Genomic DNA, 20,785 nt, shown 5'->3' on the forward strand with positions numbered 1-20,785 from the left:
TGATTCTGATTTGTTCCTTCTGAAGACCTTTAGTTCATCTTTATTTGATCGAGGTCCAGCACTTTTGGACGAATATTCCTGGACCTGGAGCTAACCTCCAGCTGTTAGCATGTCATGACAATCATGAGACTTTCTTCAGTCAGAGGCTTATTCAAATTCAATGCAAGACTGACTGCTCCTGGAAATCCATCCTACCCTCAGCATTACTATTCATAACAACTGGTAAAAAATTTTTATAACAATATTTAGCTTCAATTTGGGATAAATAAAGCTTTTTTTAAAACTGAATTATTCTAACTAAAAATTGTAATTGATTAGAATAATTGGAAAGGCTTTTTTTGTTTTACGGTGCTGTTTTCTGTTATTTTCTTTCAGAACTGTGCAGTTCTGTAGGGAAAACTACATAAAATCCTTTTTTTATGTCATCCACTCTGAAATCCAAGTCTTTTTAGAATCTGTGAAGGTGATAAAAATTGTGAAGTTTTCATCTTTGAAGAGTTTACCTACTGCAAGTAATATATTTACTGTTCAGTCTTTGCACAGATTCCTACTTCTAAAAAAATCTCTTAAAGATAAAGCAGGTAAATCACACATTACTGCTGCACTCTGACTTTATTATTCATCAGTGGTACAGAAAATGGAAAAACAAACATTTAAGCTTCAGCACATCAAGAGCCCTCAAAAAAAGACTATTTCAACACATTTTCTTATATAAATAGTTCATTTTTTTTCTTACAGCTGATTCAGGATAAAAAGCTTCTAGTTCCAGTTTGTGATTTTATTTAATTCTTCCCTGGTTCCTTTGTCATTCTGAGAATTCCCAAATGCCAAATTCTGCTTCTGTTCATTCACATTTGTGTCTTCCTTTTTGTGTGGATGGAATTCCAAAGTCCTAGAGAAAAATGGGAAAACAAAGACTTTTACGTGCAAATGTGAGATTTTTCTGATTTTCTCAAAGTTACAAAGTCGACTATTTTTACCTGTTTTTTCTCCACAGCAGGTCGATGTAGTTCTCTTTATCCTCTAAAGATTTGGTTAACGAGTCGACTTCTCTCTGTTTTTCCAGGAGTTCTCTGAGGAGACGATGATTCTTTTGCTCCAGGGTTTCACAAAATGCCTGCTCAGCAGACAAACAGTGTTTGAACTGAATCAAAAAGTCAGTATTCAACCCGTCTGAATGAAACTAAACTCACCCTGCTTTCCTCCGTACTGTAAAATGGACTCGATGGGTCGTCCGCAGAGAGAAAGTATGTCACAGGTTCACTGAGAAACCAGAAATCTCTTTAGTAGTTGAACAAAGACGACTCAGGGGGCCGTCTGCAGGAAGGGATCGTACCTTGTGCTGATATGTTTGTGCAACATCAGATTCTCTAGAAAAGTCTGCAGTCCCAAACGTCTCTTCTCCAGAAAACTTCCATCATAGTTGTCTTTGAATCGTCGTTTAGGAGGCAGCGCTTGATGGAAACCGGGGAACAACTCTCTAAGCTGCAACAATGACACAGATAAAAGGAAAAGATATATATTTGGTTACCATGGCGTTAGATTACAGAGAGTCAACATAACTTTTTAACAATTATTTCATTTATAAAGCAGCCTAAATGAGCTAAATTTGTGAAAAGGTAGTTGTAGTTCTTCTTACATCATGAATTAACAGTTATTAAGTTAAAAACAATTCTGAGTATAATTGTAGGCACAACTATGCAGGATTACTGTCACACCTGTGAAATCAAGAAATGACTTAAACAGAACCAGTCCATCAACACGAAGTAGGCTAAAAGGTTTCAGAAGGCAGAACATGGCTGAAGAAATTCAAGATTTAAAGGGGCAGTACTATGTTTTTCCCCCCAGTCACGTAGTATCGTTTTATAGCACAATCAAGTTACTCTGAGTTGTTGTAAAAACGTATATATAAAACATATACAACATTTGTAATTTGACTTCTGAACATCTTGAAATTGGGTCTCTGTCTCTTTAATAAAACTCATGCTCTTTCTGAAACTCCGCCTTCAGGAAGTCATCACAACATGGCTCCTCTATTAGGCCCTTATCAACACTGCACTGAGAAGTCGCTCCTATAAAGAACCCAGCAGATGCGTAATTCCACCGAGTGTTTGCTAATTGATGCTGGCTAGTCTGAAGGAGCTGATTGGGGGAGTCGCAGAGGAGGGCTGCTCTGTGAGGCCAGAGCTCTGAGGCTTGGAAACTGCAGCTCTGAAGAAGAGCTTCGTCCTCCATGGCAGAGCTTGGTCCACCCAGGAGTTTTACACAACTAAATGGTTGCCATGGAGATTAAAGGATTTCTCAAACATGTATAAAAGAAACAAAACAACACTCTGGTATGTTTTTGGTGAGGGAATAACTTAATTACGTGACATAAAGTTTTTAAAAAAGTGGATTTTATATAATGCTGCCCCATCTATAAAAAAACAAAATTATTGAGATTTTGAGTCAGGAAAGGGTTGCAAGTTGTTTGTTTCTATGGCTTTGAAACTCAAAGAAAACACTCTAATGTGTTATTAAAGCCCAGAATAGCATCTAAATAAGTGCAGATTTTAGTGTTTATGATTTGATAATAAGATAGAGACTGGACAAAAGTGGCATCCATGAGTGTCAAGGAAAACACAGGAAAAAAATAAAAAAACAAAAAACCCACTTAGTATCAAAATTTCACAAATTTTGGATATTCTCTATAAATCAAATCATCCCTTAAAAGCTGAATTTTGTATTTACTCAGGCTGTGTTTGTCTAAAATTAATGTAAACAGAAGAAATCGGTGAGGGAATGTTTTTCACAGCACTGTACCTGCTCTTAACCGATTTCTAACCTGTAGAGAAACTAAACCTCCTCCTTCGTGTTGCTCCTGGCTTCACGCTCTGTCAGGTCATGACCTTCATACGAGGTCAACCTTGATGGAATTGTGCGGTCGGTGTGTGCAAATAACTCCCACCTGATCGCTGAGCATGCAGAAGTCTGCATATCTTCTGAAGATCAGCCAGCTGCCTCCTTCAGGCCTCTTTATAAGAATCTTATAAACCTACAAAACAGATGAGGCTTTATGGAGTTATTGTTGAGTGATCAATATAAAGATAAAGTATCCTGGACATACATCTTGTTTTTATGCTTATTTTACATACGTGACATGTACCCATTGTGACGTATTCTGAATCTTCTCAGACAAACAGCTGTGGAAAGAGCCACTTCATATAATCACCGCCTTCTAAATAACATTACCTGGTGATCATAAAAGGTTTGTTGTTTATTGCTTTATTTTTAGCTACAAAAAAAGAAAAACATGTATATGATGCTCCAGAGTAGGTAAAAAAGAAACAAAGAAAATACACATGCATCCACTTATTCACAAATATATACAGTAACATAAGAACAAGACATTGTCTGGGTCAAGTTCTTGTTTTATGTAATAAAACCTTATTTAGAATGCAGTTAGCTTGAAAAGGAGAAGACAGACTTATTTACTCCCACTCCCTTTAAAAATAATCTAAAAATCTACAATACATAATGAAATAATATGAAATTATTGTTAATTCTACACATGTAGTGTGCACGGTTATTACTTTTTAGCATTCTTTGGAACTGCTGTGGCTATCAACTTCTGTTTTTTGGTTTTTATTTGTGTGTTTTGGGCTTTTCTGTGATGTTTCTCTTTTTAGTAATGTCTGTAGTTTTTATCCTAATGCTTGTGGTGTGAACACCAGAAATAATAGTTTCTACTATGGTACGGACAAATGGGGGATACTTAAAAAAGCTGACTAAAACTAAACAATGAATTCATTTTTAAAAATATGATCAGTTTTCTCTTAATCTAAATATGATGTCACCCCCCATCTGCCATCACAAATACTAAAATAAAAAAAATGACAAAGCTGGCATCTGAATCATTTTCAAAACTTTTGGCTGGGAATGTTCCTGTAAAACTGTTGGTCATGCGACTAAATTTGCAATAAACCCTCAAAAAAATTACCATAAAGACAAAAATCCGAAAATGAAAAGAGCAAGCGAGTGTCATTACAGATTTCTTGATTTTCATTCATGATACGGTAGGGCTGGACGATACGGCTGACAAACGTATCAGCATATCAGCATTTCATATATTGATAATTATAGATTAGTTGTTTTTTTATATCTAAAATACTGGCACCACATTTCCTGTTTTATCCACAGTTTTCACTCCATGTTGTTGTTTGTTTGTTTGTTTGTTTGTTTGTTTGTTTGTTTGTTTTTTAGCAGTTATGAGTCACAGTGATAAACCTGAAACTGTTGCTGTGACTCATTTGGCTGTTGCTAGGTAACCAAAGAAAGAGTGATTTTGGTTGATGCCACCAATCTTACCTAACTGTCCGTAAGAAGTTGAGCAGTTAAACCCTTTCCTCTGCCTACGTCCCCCAGAATGCCATGGGGTTCTGAATGGGAATTCAGTGAATATTCTATATATTGAATTTCATCCTCGTCCTAGAATAATGGCCTCGATCTTTTTTTTTTTTTTTAACAAAAGTGATTCTTTTTCTGCCTTAATCATCTTTTGAGGAAAAAATGACTTAAGCCCTTATTTTAGGATGAACACAATATTGAATATTATATCAGACGTATTACCTATTGTTACTCATCATGTATCTACTGTGATATTTACTGTTTTGATTTATTGTCTTTATCTGGGACCGGACTTCCTACCGTGAACTTTTCCCTCTCCTTCAGAATCTCATAGCCCAGCAGAGTTGCACTGATGGGTTTCTCCTCTTTCTCGGTGTTCCCTGGCCTGTCACTCTGCTCTCCTCTGGGTCTGCTGCAGGCCTCATCTACGGTGAGCAGAGACTCCCCTCTGTTCAAACTGGAGTTGTTCACTATGAACCAGTTGACAGATAAATGGACTGGAACAAACGGGTCAGCCATCCGACAGGTTTTTTTTTTTAAGTGAACACCTGCTTACACACACGAAACAAGTTCATTCATAGCCACAATGAGAAATAAATACAAGGACATCATTCTGACGGATTACTTACTTCAACTCAGAGTCGCTTTAATCCCAGTGTCATTCCTCATCCGAACTGTGGGATAGTCTTGCTGACTCATCAAAAACAACGGGCCACTTTATGTGGCTGGATGTTGAGTAAGCAGTAGTTATAGTGCAGCAAGGAATTTATTGACCTTATGGGTTACACGAGTTTACGATTACAGAGGGTCAATGCACATACAGTCATGTGCTACTGTGTACCAGACAGGAGGGACTTCCTGTTTCTATTAAATGCCAATTCAAATCAATTAACTGGATGCTTCAGAGAAACTTCTCAGCCATGTCATTTTTACAAAGGAAAGGCTACAACTAGCTTTGATATTTTAAATGGATTAAATCCTGGATTGTTAGGTTGTTAAATAATGGATATATTTTTTTATATTTAAATCATTTCTAGGACACAAAGGAGTATTAGCTAAGAAAAAATATATGATAATAAAGTCATAATATTCAGAGAAATATGTAGTGTCACAAGAGTGTTACAAATTGTAATTGTACTAGAATAAAATTGAAATAAAACAAGAATAAAAGTTAGAATATTGCCAGGATAAATTTCCAATGTTAGGAGAATTAAGTTATCATTTTATGACAACATCACGAAAAATAATAATCAAAAAAATTATAATGAAGAATGTTGAGCATCTTGTGAATTTGTATTCACAAGATGCTCAATTTGTAGGTAATATTTTGTGTATTACCTTTACACAAAAGGAAATACTTCAGCTTTTAACCACATCAGTATCAAATGATGATACTGATGAGTTGCTGGACTTTTAAACAGTTTTACAAAGACTGTGTCTATTTTGAAGACAGAACCATTTTCATCACCATCAAGCTTTGTCTGTCAGAATTAGGATATTGTTTGAAAATTGCATGATGGCCCCAATTTTTTTTTTTTTTTTAATACCAAGAATCCAAATTGTCTTCCTCCATCTTTGTCATACTTCATCAAGCTTTAATGTTTTCCTCTGTTTACAATCTCCAAAAATATCCAAAAGAAGACCATATCTCAAACCATAGACTTTGTTGATATGGCATTGCATTTCTAATCCTATTATGGCTGATGCCATATGGTACTGGTGGAAAAACTCTCCCGATCTGGTTTTTTTTTTTTTTTTAATGTTTGCTTATTTAATATCATTATTTTTTATTTATTGAAGAGAGATGTTTAAAAATAATTTATTTGTTTATTAATTTATTTTTTTTGTCTTATACTAATCTCAAAATTAGTATAAGATCTGAAAAACCAAGGAAACGGTGACATTTTCTCTGAACTCACGGTAAACAAGCAGTCACATGGCTGAATGCAAGTTCAGTTTTACACCTTTGAGGAAAACCCCGATTTCGGGAAATTCCCACACATCTGAAAACCCCCCCGATAATCAGCTTGTGCAAATGGAGGAATATCTTACTTCAAGTGAAATTGAAACAATAAAATGAACTGAGCAACTTACACAAATATTGTAATATTGTCTTTATTAAAAGAACGCACACACGTCCTATTAGAAATTATGGGCTTACACATACTCATAACGTTTGCTTCCATCCAATAACATGAACTACGTGTCCACGTGTTTTATTTTAACTGTTGAGATATCTTTAATCCTACATACATGAACATATCACACAGACCCGGAAGTGAGTCGTCATTGGCAGCACAGAAAGTGGCTCTCTTAAATAATCGCGCAGCTCCCGCAGCGGCGTCTTTCTTGCCGTCCTGCGTTAACTCCCCCCTCCGCTGAGTCGCCAGGGCGGCACTACATCAATAAATCGAGAATTGAACGTGTACGTGCTCAGTTATGATGTTCTCTTAATCGGTAAAAAAAAAAAAAAAATCGCTGAACAGCGTCGCTGGCTCCTCTCTTTCAGCCTCTAGTTAGCTTAGCTCGCTAACATTCGCAACGTTTCGGCAGGCGAGTAAATGGGATAGCTGTTCCTCGTTGCGTTTTACCGCAAGAGGCAGTTCTACTGTCTGTCCGAGGCTGAGCCTGTCCAGTTTGCATATACCTCCCTGTTAGAGAGCGTTATGGAGCCGCACGGGGCCGCGGGCTGCGTCAACATCGGGACCTTAACGAGCACTCTGCCGGTGATCCCCTACCAGAAGCTGACGGACCTGTACTACCTGAGCAGAGGGGGCTTCGGCACCGTCTTCAAGGCGCAGCACTCCGACTGGAGAACAACCGTGGCCATCAAGTGCCTGAAGCTCGACTCGGTCGGAGAAAGGTACCCGTGTCAATGTTGTTTTCAGTGCAGTAAGTTTGTTTGGAGATGACGTCCTAACTGAAGTTAAATTGGAGGCCAAATTCGGTTTCCGCTGGACTTTCACATTGTAAAAATGATGTTAGCAAAGGTCTTAGTTTGCTGCAAATTATATCAAAACTCATTCAGGTGGTGGACAAAATAAGAAGAACCAAAAAGTAAAGCGTCCCCACTTCATGATCCTGCCACCACTATGCTGCATGGTGTTTCTTTCAGGTTTGCATTGAATAGAGAATCACAAAACTATTAAAAATCAGAATTCCTTCCATATTTTCACTTTTATCAGACTACTAAAGAAAATATGGTGAAATTATTTAATGTTTTGCCACCATCCCGCCAGTGGTTGTTGCTTTCAGGGGTTTTCCACCAGACTGTCACTTTAAAATTGGGCAAGCCAGACATGCAGATGGCCACGCTTTAGCTTTTGGGATCATATGGGCATGTTTACTAATGTCAGCATGGCGCCAATTAGACTCGTGCAGGTGGGAAACTTTTCTGGATAAGCTGCAGTTTCTATTTGACATGATCTGCCTAAATCAGCCACTTAAAGAACTGCTGTGCAACAACCTGGGGCATGTGCTTCCTTTTCAGCATCACTACAGTCCTAACACATTCAGAGGAAACTGTGCCAAAACAAAGCAAACAAAATGCATAATCATAGTGTTGATGATTACATAAAAATTGAGTGCTCATCATTTAATAATTTTTTTATTATTATTTGTTATTTGTATTATTATAAATGCTCCTAAATCAAGTGATATTAAATGTTTTAAGGCTGGGTTTTGATAATGTTTGTGAAAAATAATAAAGAACCAGCTAATAATTTAAAATAGTGATATTGTAACAATGCAGGGTTAGCAGTTTTATTCATGGAATAATTGCTGTGAGTTTCTGCAACAGAATGACTCTAAGAGTACCAGCAACATGTTCTAAGGCTTGTTTTTCTTGTCATTAGGTTGAAAACTGTTTTTAATCTAGATTTCCACAAAACATATAATCTCATAAAAGAAAATGTATTCATCCTCTCCTTGCAAAAGTTTTCTACATTGTAAACTCCAAAAATGTAAGTAAAATTGTTTATTTTTAAGATTGACAATAAATTTAATGGAATAGATGTTAGTCAAATTTCTAAGTAGCTTTTTTTTCAGTCATTTCACATTTGAGGCTCTAAACAAGTGGTATTTAGCTGGACTGAAGGCAAAGCTGTATCTTTCTAAGGTAACGTAAAGAAATACCTTTACTTTAATAGAGGGTGAAGGTATTTACCCTGCAGACAGTCTAAAGACAGAAGTTTAGCAAAAAAAAATGTCAATTGACTGCATAAATTTCTTTATATCCTTAGCGTTTTTCTTGGAAGGGCAGAGGGGCAAAGGTCACCTCCATCTTTCGCTGTGTTTCAGAGAGAGGAAGTGCTTGCTGAAGGAGGCCGAGGTGCTCCACAAAGCCAGATTTAACCACATCATCCAGATTTTTGGCATCTGCAACGAGCCCGAGTTCTTCTGCATAGTGACAGAGTTCATGAGCAACGGCTCTCTGGACCAGCTGCTGCACGAGGTAACCGCCCGGTGAAGGAGGGATTCGTTAGCAGAACCTGGTGGGTTAGAATCGGCTGAGTTGGAGCAGGGATGCGTTTAAGCCATGCAGGACATCGGCCCTTCACTGCTGTACCCTAAGACTTTTAGAACTGCTAGAGTCGTAGTAGCATAAACAATACTCAAGTATTTGAAAATTATGAAATTATAGTATTTTTCTCGGGCAGTGAGGACAACATGGAGCATCTGGTAAAGAGACGTATTAAAATTAGCATCATCAGTTGGTATCAGTTTATACCTAGCTATATATTGGACTATATATTAACAGGCTTGTCACAATAACACGTTTTTCTGGAGGATAAATTGTCCCAGAAGTTGTTGCAATAAACAGTAATTTTGTTTATCGCAACAAAATTATTGTTGCAATAAAACAAGCAATTACATAATAATGCAGGAACACATTCTCAAAAAGATCAATAAACTTTAAATCACTATGAGCATTTAACACTGGAACTCAAAGAGGTTTTAAATATTCAAAATAAACAACAAAAAAATAAACGACAGAAACAACAAATGAAATTAATTATGAGGTCTCTGTAAACTAAATATTCAATCAATCAATCAAATTTTATTTGTATAGCACATTTCAGCATCAAGGCATTTCAAAGTGCTTTACATAATTAAAATAAAATAAAAATAAAAACAGCAGCAAATAGTCCTTCAAAAAAATGTCTAGTTCAGACCAAAACGCTAAACTGAAGAGTTTTATCATCCAGTTTTTTAGTAGAAAAAGAGAAAAGAGAAAATCAATAAATCAAGCAAATAGAAATTATTGAGCTTGTTTTGACTTATTATGTGATTAACTGATTTACTGCGACAGGCCTACCCGTTAATGTTCTGTAATTAGCATGAGCATTATCCCTATTCTTTAGTGAACATGGCACCAGAACGGTTTCCAGCCGATCTTCTCATTTTCTGAACTGTTCTGCTTCTCCTATCACTATGGCAACCTGCCATATGAAAGAACCACATGTCCTGCACTGTAGAAGTTCAGCTTATCTAGTTAGCTTAACAGTTCCTATTTTTTGTAACTGTGTTGGTCATACTCTTTGTTCTCCTGCTCCAACTGATAAACCTCTTTATCATCTGTCATTAACTCAGCCTTTATTTATTTATTTTTGCCTTGGCTTGCCAGTAAGTGAAACTGAAAATAAAAGTGAAATACTGAAGCCTCCAGTCTTTGGTGAAACTATGAAACGGTCCAGAGATCAGGAGTTGAACTGAGTCTGGGGGAATTCCCACATGAGCTATTCCACATTAGATTCTCTCTCACTTTGTGTTTGGGCTCTTGCATCACATTTCATCAGCTAAAGTGAATCCTTTCCACCCACAGAAGGAGCTGTACCCGGTCCTGGCCTGGCCTCTGCGCCTGAGGACGCTGTACGAGATCGCCCTGGGGGTCAACTTCCTCCACAACATGACCCCACCTTTGTTGCATCACGACCTGAAGACACAGAACATTCTGCTGGATGGAGAATTTCATGTGAAGGTTTGCTGCAGAGACGTGTCACAGAGGGTCGCTGGTAGAAGTGTGGTGCAGCGGGTTAGCTCTGAAACGCTCTGCGCTCTTTGCTCTTCTTCTCTCCAGATCGCAGACTTTGGTCTGTCCAAGTGGCGGCAGCTGTCTGTGAGTAAAGGCTCCGGGTCCAAGCCAACCGAGATGGAGGGCACCGTGATCTACATGCCCCCCGAGGAGTACGATCCATCCAAGACCCGGCGGGCCGACGTGAAGCACGACATGTACAGGTGAGGCTTCAGAGCTGGAGCTACGGTCGCCTCAGTCGGGTTGATGATTCTGTCTTAGCCTGGATAGAAATTTATAGTGTTTTGAAAAACTATTCACACACTTTGATCTTTGCATTTCGTCACATTACAACTTCTGACTTATGTGTAGTTTTTACAGGCATGTTGTTATTTATACCCAGTAATTAGTGCCGAATGCCAAATCAAAGGGAAAAATAATGCAGAAAAACCATTGAAGAGCAACTCAAACACACTCACAGTCTTCTTTTTTCTTGCTCTTCTCAATCAGGTCAGGTTTTTATACTAATCTGATTTAGAGAAATCTGATCTTTGGACGAAATTGATGCTATTTTTGTGACATTATCAGTTCATTTCCATTAATATTTCTCATCCAAAAAAGGCTTCAGGAGAAAAAAAAGTTTTCTAACAGAGTGTATTAATTAAATGTTACAAACTTGGATTTCTGTGAATTGAATTGCAAACACTGATAAGGATAAGTACATGTGAATTGAACATCACGTCTTCATTGTGTAAAATTCTCCGTCTCTTTTCTGTCCTGATGGAATCTCCTCCGGCTCATCACTCATTGATCCCAGATTCTCCAGATGTGAGAACAAGTCCTGCATTTTGATGCTCATGTTGCTCCACAGTTCAGAAAGTTGATCTGATGGAGCAAAACCAATGTGATTTTTGGATTCAGCTCATCAAAATGACCCTAAAACAGTTGAAAAAGCCAGACTTTATTTTGACTGTTGACCAGTGTAATAATCTAATACTTTGTTTTGATCTGACACACAAGAACAATTTACAATACAAGGTGATTGTGACACAAACAGCAACAGATAAAGATCTACCAACTCTTTAGGGGCGCGGTAGATATCAGAACGACAGTCTCTGTCAGCACATGAGGGCAGCGCAGATTTTTGCCATAGTTATGGAAGGTGGATCCCCTGCCTGTCAGAGTGAAACGCTGAGTGGAGCTGATCTGTCATGTGAAGTCAAGAACACAGAAGTGACGAGGGAGGATTTGGTAATTCTATCAGCCACAGAGTTTATGAGGGAGGAAATAATTGCTATGAAAACGAACAAAGTTCACTTTCCTCTGTGGGGGGTTTCCTGCTGCTTTTGAGCAAGAGAAATTGATTGCTGCAACAAAGCGGGCCAGTGAGTCATCATGCTTCCCTAAACTTGCTCCAAAGTGGAGAACAGAAAACCATCTGAGAGCAGAGATGTGACTCCTGGTTTCCCTAACCGGTTTCTCTCTGTGACCTTTCCCCCTCAGCTATGCTATCATCATGTGGGAGGTCCTGTCCAGGCAGATTCCATACGAAGGTAGGTCATTATTCGGCGTACCGTCATGGCAACCGCATGTGTGACTCCCCCGGCGGTGAGCTGAACGTGTGGCTGTGTCTCTGTGCGCTCAGAGGTGACCAACCCTATGCAGATCATGTTCGGCGTGCTGCGTGGGAAGCGACCCGACACCAGCCAGGACAGCCTGGCCGCCGACATCCCCAGCAGAGACACGCTCATCAGCCTGATGACCAGCGGCTGGACCTCCAACCCCGACGAACGGCCCTCCTTCCTCAGTAAGCCAACACGACGAGAGTCACATCCGCTCATCTCGCTGAGTAGCAGGAGTCATGTGACAGTTTGTCATGACTAAGCATAAACTAAGTCCGAGCTTCCTGTTACATGCCGTCACACCTAGTCTGAATAAGAACTTTTGGTGACGCTTTATTTGACAGGGTGTGCAAAAGACTGACATGACACTGTCATAAACATGACAGCATCTGTCATGAACATGAAGGAGTCTTTATGAATGTCTGTGACTGATGTCATGAAGTGTCATTCGGTAAATAATGACACTTTTAATGCAAAATTGCTTTAAGAATTCCATTAAAAGTCCATTAAAAGTGCCAACTTTGCATTATTTTGTAAATAATGACACTTTAATGCAAAGTTGGCACTTTTAATGGACTTTCAGTGTTATGCACACCCCGTCAAATAAAGTGTTACAAAGTTTTTTGTTGTTGTTTATGGATTTTGAAAGCAATGACATATGACCAAGGTTTATAGTGGGAAATTTTGCTGGGTGATAAATTGTCCCAGAAGTTATTGCGATAAGCGATAATATTGTTTTGAGAGCTTTTTCAAGTAATATAATCCTATCAGAATAATACTGCAATAAACCTTAATTTCTAACGCCAACACTGGAACATGTAGACATCTCTAAATATCTGAACTAAATAAAGGAAAACGCACTCCACGGCGCCGACTGATGCGTCCGTTTCATTTTCAGCGTGTTTGATTGAGCTGGAGCCGATGGTGAGACGATTCGACGAAATCGACTTCCTGGAGGCTGTGCTGCAGATCAAGAAGTCAAAGGTCAGTCTCTTCTTTAACGTGTTCATGGGGTTTTTAAATGGCGCAGGGACAGATCCGGTGGTTTGTATTGAGACTGCAGTGGAAGTTCATGCAGGAAGTACCTGTGATGTTTGTCATGTTACCAGTGACGGGACTTTGAAATGCTCTCATGTTATCACTTTATTTACATCTATTGGAAAGACAGAGTGCAAATGCAAAAATCATTTTTATTTTACATATGATGAAATTTACAGAAATACAATTTAACAGAAGAAAGACTTCTATGTATTTTTTTAATAAAATGAGATGTTAAGAGAATAGGTTTAATTATTCAACAAAATACTTCAGATCAGAGACGGTGGCGTTTCAGTCTGTTTTTGCTTGATGCATGAAGTGCATGAAGTTAAAAAAGTGAAACTAAAACAAAAGTTTCATTTGATTACCTTTGAAAACAAGTAATAGGTAAAATAACTGGATTACTTTCTTGGGGAACTAATTACTGTTTCCAAGTTGGGCTCACCGAACAATTTATTTCAGTAATCAACTATTCAATCAATTATGTGGATAAAAAATGAACACATTCTGTAGGTTTTTTTCATTTAACCTCTTAAGTTTATTTTAGACGATATTAAAAATACATAAAAATGCAAGTAAACAAATAATTCAGTCCCTTTTTTAAGTAAGAAAGTAAACATTTTAATTTTAACAACATTCTTTTAGTGACCATCTGATTATTTGTAACACAGGAGCATCTGCAACTAACATCAACATGTAACATTTTCAGGCCTGAACATCAATAGAGTGGAGAATTGATCTGGTGACCATTTATTTAATTAACCCATTAATAACTGGACAGCAAAAGGTGATTCATAGGAGTTTTTTTATTTTTCTTACAGAACTTGAACCAGGTGGAGCTAAAACCTGCTTGAGGAGTTTTGGTTTGAACATATTTACAGACAAACAATGTTTTTTCATTCTAAATACAAAATGTGTATATATTTTTTGTACAGTTTTGGCTTCATTCCAGCTCTGACTGTGATGTTCTTAGAGTCTGAATACTCCAGTTAGCCACTAATCACTAAGTCAGCTGATGATTATTCCAATAATCAGTTGATCACATCTCGGGGGTGTGACGAATAAACCTGCACTTTATCACAAACATGCAGTTCCATTTCAACAAATACTCATAACAATACAAAGAACAACAGAAATATAAAGCAGACAAACATAAGAAGCAAAGAACGACGTCATGAATTCAATCAGCTATCTGAAACTGGATGGAAAGAAGAAACAGAAACTTATTTAATTATTCAATCTTTAAGTTAAAATCCATATAAAATATATTTATAAATTTGGTTGTAATGTGATGAACTGTTAAAGGGAACAAATACTTCAGACACTTTCAGTAATGAAAGCTTTCTGTAACGCTGTTCGTAGTAAATGGCACACACATTATTAGTCAGAGGGGTGAAGCCATCATCTCACCAGCTGATGCTGATTCCTGACTCAGGTGAACAGAGAGACGCTGAATATTGCAAACTGTGTAATCTGGGACAGTTTGATCTGTTACGTGACGCCCAGCAGAGGCTGAGAGACGAGAAATCCCCCCTCAACACATCCTTCTCCTTTTCTAGTTTCTGTGTGCGTGTGTGTGTGAACACACCAGTGAGTGGGCCAGGTCTGGTTGGACAGCTGAAGGAGGAAGCAGAGGTCGCTGCACTCTTAAAAATAGAAATGGGTTGATGTGTGGCGGTTTGAAAGGTGTTAATCTAAAACCTTTTTTTATTTTTTTAGATCTGGGGTTAAAACAAGGAGCTTTGTTTAGGTGACAGGAAACTCGTCTGCTTTCTAATTTCGGCTTCCTCCTTCGTCTACACGGTTCTTCCTTTGCTCTGGTGGATTCAGTGACTGAGGTCTGCAGTGTGTGACGTTGCTGTGTGCTTCCTGTTCCCTCACAGCTGAGTCGGAGTTCAGCCTGCTGCTCAGCTCAGCCTCCGATGTGTAAGAAGAGCAATGAGGCCGTGTCTCTGAACGACCTGAAGGAGCCCGTCACCCCGTGGCCTTTGGTTAGTATCCACCTGCCCTCCACCCGCATGGAACACAGGAAACACAGGAAGGCTGTGATGTAATCTTAAAAAAAGAAACAACATTTATGTGTTGGACCAGATTTTTTCATTCCATATTAGAACCTTTTCTATTGTAAACTCTTCTCACCCTTTGACCTTAAGACCATAACTGACGTTAAAATGTTCACTAAGGATTGGCTAAAGAGAAACCAGAACTTTGCTCATTTTGAAATATTTTAATTGCTTTAAATTGTTTGGAAGGCTTTGTTTATGTCTATGTTTTTGAACATGTTGTATTTACTATTATTCTTCACTTTTTATTTAACAGCTAAATGTCCTCCTAAGGACAAGTGTTTTCTCTAAATAGTCAGTGTTTATAGGAAAATCTTTTTTTTCTGTCCTTACATAATAAACAGCAAACCAGATGGATGAATAATCCCTGTGAATGGCAGAAAGCCTGTATCCAGGTCCGTCCCACTCTAACAGACAGAAGCAGTGCTGCTGTAATCCAGTCAGACATTAGTTGCTTCATTTGCAGCTCAGACTGTTTGAGTCGAAGCTTATCTGGTTTGTCTTGTTTAATGCGGCGTAAAAATCCATGTTGTTGCCGTGAGCTGTGTGTGCAGGTCACACTGCGGTCAGGACAGTTTAGACAGCCGACTTCTTCTTCTTATTATTATTATTATTCTTATCAACTCAAAGCTGCTGGTCTCGTCTCTGGTGAATGTAGCCGCAGCAGCTCAGACCAGAATCACTTCAGAGCAGATTCCTGCTGAGGCTCACACCAACGAGTCAATGTGTTGTAATGTTTTAATCCATCTCTGCTTCTTTGGTGTAACTTGTTACATTATTGAATTTCATCTTGATGCCTCTTCCTTCACTCAAGAAATTAAAATTCCACTCAAACTTTAAAGCAGCAGTATATTTTCCATATTTGTTGAAACTGCCACCATGTTGTGACAGTTTGGTATGAAACAGATAATCTGTGAAAGCATCCAGTTCCTCTTCCTTGTCCCAGTGCTGACTAGAAAGAACCAAACAGAGCAAAGAGGCGGGTCTTGGTGCTGTCAATCACTCTCCGTCACGCTGTAGCTAACACAGCCTGTTATACACGCTAGGGCTAACTAGCATAGTGACCGATGACGGCGGATAAGCTGTTTTCCCTGTAACGTTGTTTCTCCACTACAGCACATTTAGCAGTGGGTACATGAGGTGATTGACAGTACTAAGACCCTCCTAAAATGACCCTTGATTTATGGTGGATTAAAACCCTTTTCTTTCTGCTGCTCTGTCTGAACAGGAAGCCTCCCAGGCCTGCTGCTCTGTCTTATACTCCCCCCAGGACGAAAACATCTCTCTACCCGGCAATCTCATCAGCACCAGTCCTGCTTCCTCTAAACGTAAACAACCACACGTTAACAGAAAGCTTTGGCTCAGGTCTTTATGTGATTAGACCCAACACAAAGTTATAACATTATGCATTTTCTGATAAGGAGAGCATGGATTTCTCCATCTGAAAAGCTACAGATTATTCATTTGTTAGGAGGATGGCGCAGTCAAAGTCCAGACATGAGTCTGAACCTGAACTGGTGCTCACATATTCCCTCCGTGCAACATGACCACAAAGAATGGGTAGAAATAGCAGTCTGACACTGGTAGAAACGCACCTGAATATAAACGCATGCCACACTTTTCAGATATTTATCTTTACAAATGATAAACCGTGTATCATTTTCCATCCGTTTTACAATTACCCACTTCTTTGTGTCGGTCTATCACATGAACACCTTTCTGTCTGAGCTGATTGTGGACATACGGGTTCAGGTTCTGGGTGAGTTCTGACTCTTGTTCTGCTCTCACTGATGCAGCGAGCCTTCCCTCCTCCTTCATTGCTCCTAACCTGGACCATCCGCAGTCTCTGAAAGATCCCTGTGAGAGCAGCATTCCCAATGGCTTCCAGAGCGCCAAACCCATGAACGACTTGAACATTCCCGTCAGGCCTGCCATGCCCACCATGGAGGCTGACGCAGCCATGCAGAACCTCAGCATAAACGGTATCAGCAGTCTGTGTGTGTGTGTGTGTGTGTGTGTGTGTGTGTGTGCGCGCGCGTGAGAAAGCTCTGAGGCATGTCCAGACGGTCTTCCATTTGTAGTTTATTTCAGTCATTGCCAGGTTTTGCTTTCTGTTTACATGCTCAGAGTTAGGAATGCACTGATTGACGTTTTCTGGATGATCTTTAAAAAGCCTGACCTGCCACTTCAGATTTTTTTTGTCTTTTTTTTTTCTGAAAAGTTGTTAAATATAGCGACAAAGTTGCGAAGCAACAGAGGATAAAGGATGTCTGCATGTTCTTAGAAAGTCTTAGTCTTTAATCCTTTTATTTAAAACATAGGCCTTAAAATGTCTTATATTTATCAAGAAAAATCAAATCAAAGTTGCCGTGAAATATGAAAATAACAGATTGTACCTGTCACAGTAACAAATTTTGCTGGGTGATAAATTGTCCCAGAAGTTATCGCAATAACCGATAATATTGTTGTCCACATAATAACGTGAGAACATATTCTCAAAGATCAGTAAACTTTAAATTCTAATGAACATTTAACACTGGAGCTGGAAGACATTTTAAACATCCAAAATAAATAAACAAAACAAACGACAAATAAAATGAATTATGAAGTCTCAGGAAACAAAATATTCTTCAACAAAACGTTTAGTTGAGACCAAATCAGCAGACTGAAGACTATCATCCAGTTTTTGGTACAATGAGAGAAACGAAAAATCATGCAAATGGAAATGACTGAGCTCATTTTAATTTATCATTATCATTTATGTACTTAATCTTGCATATATATTCTGTGTATTTTTTTTCTTGCGGAATGAGTGAAAATTTGATGACATAATCGATATTATTTTCATAAAACAATTAATCAAATTGATTCATTTAACCCAACTTTTGTTTTTGAAGATTGAATTTGAGACAAAACATACAATTCTCTTTTCTGTCGTTGTATAGGTCTTAAATTTTGTTCATAATTGTCTTAAAAAGTCTTAAATTAGAGTTGGTGGCCAACCAGGTCAGGTGGTCAGATTTTCAGACCTTTGCGGGCGTAGATGAGATTTGTTTCCCCTGTAAGTATCGGCTGATGTCCCAGACGATCAAATCCTGACCGGTTTATCGGTGCAGCACTAGTCAGATTAACAGCAGGGCAAAAAATGGTCAAATAACCGTTTAGTTCACCTGATTTCACCATATAATCTGTCCCCCTCCTTCTGTGTGGCAGCAGAGCACTCTCCCCCCCTGCACCAGTCCCCTCCCTCCCGGGGCCCCGTCGCCCACTGGATCGCCACGCGGCGCGAGGACATCGTCCTCCAGATGACGGAGGCCTGTCTGAACCAGAGCCTGGACGCACTGCTCGCCCGCTCCATGCTGATGCGCGAGGATTATGAACTGGTGGTCAACCAGCCCACGCGCACCGCCAAGGTCCGCCAGCTGCTCGACAACTGCCACAAGCACGACGAGGACTTCTGCCGGATCGTCGTGCGCAAGCTGGTGGAGAACAACCAGGGAGGGCTGAAGCCGTACCCGCCTGAGATCGGCTCGCCCGTCTCGGCTGCCGTGCCCGGCGTGCCGCCCTTCTCCACGTCCTACAGCAACTACAGGAACTTTTAGCAGCAGCAGGCGAGGGGGAAAGCAAACGGAAACTCTTCAGGTTGACGACACGACACTACAGTTCACACTCCGTGGCTCCGGTCTCAACATACTCACCTCACTTCCTGACCTGGGAAGGTCAGAAGGGAAGAGCTGGCTGAGCAGGATCGGTTACCGGTACCAACCCAACGAGATGTTTTCATGAAACCAAAAGGGTGTAAGACTGCATCAGTGATTTCATTCAAAATGGCTTTGATTAGAGAGGATTCAGCTGGATTTAAAGGTAGAGACGCACCGATCCACTTTTTTCACTTCTGGTACCAACATCTGAGGTTTAGTATTTGCCAATTTGATGCAGAAAAACAGCTGAATTGACTTAAAACGGAAAAATTACACTGAATTACAGCTTAACTCAGTATGCAGATGCAGAGTTAATTTGATAATTCTGCATCAGTACAGCTCACTTAAATACACAAATTGCTTCACAAGCTTTGGTCAAACATGTAAAAACAACTTTCATTTGTTTAGTCAGTGCAATTAGGAGTAAAACAGTCAGTGTAAAATTAACAATAAAGAAACTGAAACTGACAAAAACAATAGGTTGATTGCCTTAGTCAAACAACAAAGCTTCCTTCAAATGGTTCAGAAAGTGAAATCAGAAAATCTAAAAATAATGTAAAACATTAATAAAGCATGATGTCACTCAGAACACAAATAAATAGAATTAGACTGAATAGATCTGTCTCTATAGATCAGACATCGTAAATCGTGTATCATTGTCACAGATACACAATTTAGAAATTTCTTCAATATTGGGATGAATATATTGGATCGGTGCGTCTGTAATTCTAGGGTTTAATTAACAGCAGTACCAAATGCCATTTGGGTCTAACTGATGTGTGTTCAGAGTGTGTACAGACCTCCTTGATGGTTCTTATTTAATTAGATCAAAGTAGCAGTCATATCTGAAGGTAGTATTTATTTCTCTGGGTTGTTCTTTGAGGCTTCAGTCCAGTTAGTGTTCGTCCCTTAGTCTCTCTCTGTGTGGGTTCAGTCTGGAATACAAAGGCTAACCATGTAGACATGTTATAAGTTCAGATTCATCTTCAGTCATATTAAGAGGAGGTGTGTGTGTGTAAGTGTGAGATGGATGTAAAAAGTGGGCCAAGATGATCAGCCATTACCACAGATCTATAATACTGGATTGGACACTGCCTATTAACCGCTATAGCTAGAAGCTAAAGCTATTTTACAGAAATTTAACCAACTTTGGTGAAGTTTTAGCTAAAGTTGGTTGCAGCGCACGATGGCAAAGGGAAAATGACGTCTAAAAACCGCTGGTGTCATACTTTTTTCACACATACCTGTTGCCGTGGCAACCAGCCAACAACAGCTCCCCTAGCCGACAGAGCAGAGATTACTTTCAAGTTAATGAGAATCTACACACTAACAGAACGTGCAAACATTAAACTCACCCAAAAAACAGGACATTCAGTGAGTTATAGTTTTATGTTTTCAGGCTTTATGTTTAGTTTGCGATTATTAATAACTGATCATGAGAAGTGGCTCATTTAAACTCCTGCTCTACTAATGATCTGTCAGACACTGGGTGTGTGGGTCGCCTTACTTTGACATTACCTGAACTGAAACACCGAATTCCACAGCACATCTACATGTTAAGGTTTTCAAAGTCAAGCTAGCATGACTGACCTACCTCCCACTTTATAAAAAAAAAAAAAAAAAGTTTTTTGATTAAAACTTGTTACTGACCTGCTAACTAGATCTTGTTATCTGGTTGTCATTGTATTGACAATTAATAGCAAAACATTGTGGGGTTTTTTCAGATTCTTTGATTGATTTAGTCATTTTCCCGACTCAGTGCTTAGCAACGGCACTTGTGTGTCGCACAGTAGACACTTGACGTCCAGTCCAGTAATATGATCAATGGTCTTTTTTTTTTTTTTTGCCTCACCTCCCTCAGTATTCCTATAATTTTGTAGCTTTGCACCTTTCTGAATTCCTCCAGAATTAATTTTCTTCTAAAAACTCCTGTATTGAGAACATTAATTATTCCAAAAGGCA

The 20,785-nt window shown here is 39.0% G+C and overlaps 2 protein-coding genes across 6 annotated transcripts; one reads left to right on the plus strand and one right to left on the minus strand.

Moving 5' to 3' along the window:
- Positions 1–331: 331 nt before the first annotated feature.
- Positions 332–5,555, minus strand: LOC103140065 (sorting nexin-16-like). 3 transcript variants are annotated; one of them, XM_016672912.1, is made up of 7 exons: positions 5,016–5,555; positions 4,687–4,934; positions 2,948–3,034; positions 1,337–1,485; positions 1,194–1,263; positions 981–1,117; positions 332–892 (listed from the first exon to the last, which is right to left on the minus strand). In XM_016672912.1, the coding sequence occupies exons 2-7, from the start codon at positions 4,903–4,905 to the stop codon at positions 760–762; spliced, it is 795 nt and encodes a 264-aa protein (XP_016528398.1). In that variant the 5' UTR covers positions 4,906–4,934; positions 5,016–5,555; the 3' UTR covers positions 332–759. The 3 variants fall into 3 exon arrangements, with proteins under 3 accessions (XP_016528398.1, XP_016528397.1, XP_007555076.1); XM_016672911.1 differs by having other exon boundaries at positions 4,687–4,937; XM_007555014.2 differs by having other exon boundaries at positions 4,687–5,555.
- A 713-nt stretch (positions 5,556–6,268) lies between these two features.
- ripk2 (receptor-interacting serine-threonine kinase 2) lies at positions 6,269–19,358 on the plus strand. Of its 3 annotated transcripts, none has more exons than XM_016672910.1 (11): positions 6,269–7,249; positions 8,686–8,839; positions 10,211–10,366; positions 10,466–10,623; positions 11,903–11,952; positions 12,045–12,206; positions 12,920–13,005; positions 14,943–15,050; positions 16,351–16,450; positions 16,919–17,104; positions 18,333–19,358. In XM_016672910.1, the coding sequence occupies exons 1-11, from the start codon at positions 7,053–7,055 to the stop codon at positions 18,722–18,724; spliced, it is 1,749 nt and encodes a 582-aa protein (XP_016528396.1). In that variant the 5' UTR covers positions 6,269–7,052; the 3' UTR covers positions 18,725–19,358. The 3 variants fall into 3 exon arrangements, with proteins under 3 accessions (XP_016528396.1, XP_007554907.1, XP_007554908.1); XM_007554845.2 differs by having other exon boundaries at positions 18,336–19,358; XM_007554846.2 differs by having other exon boundaries at positions 18,339–19,358.
- The last annotated feature ends 1,427 nt before the right edge of the window (positions 19,359–20,785 follow it).

This window comes from Poecilia formosa, unplaced genomic scaffold, assembly GCF_000485575.1.
Source record: "Poecilia formosa unplaced genomic scaffold, Poecilia_formosa-5.1.2 Scaffold67, whole genome shotgun sequence".
NCBI classification, from domain to species: Eukaryota; Metazoa; Chordata; class Actinopteri; order Cyprinodontiformes; family Poeciliidae; genus Poecilia; species Poecilia formosa.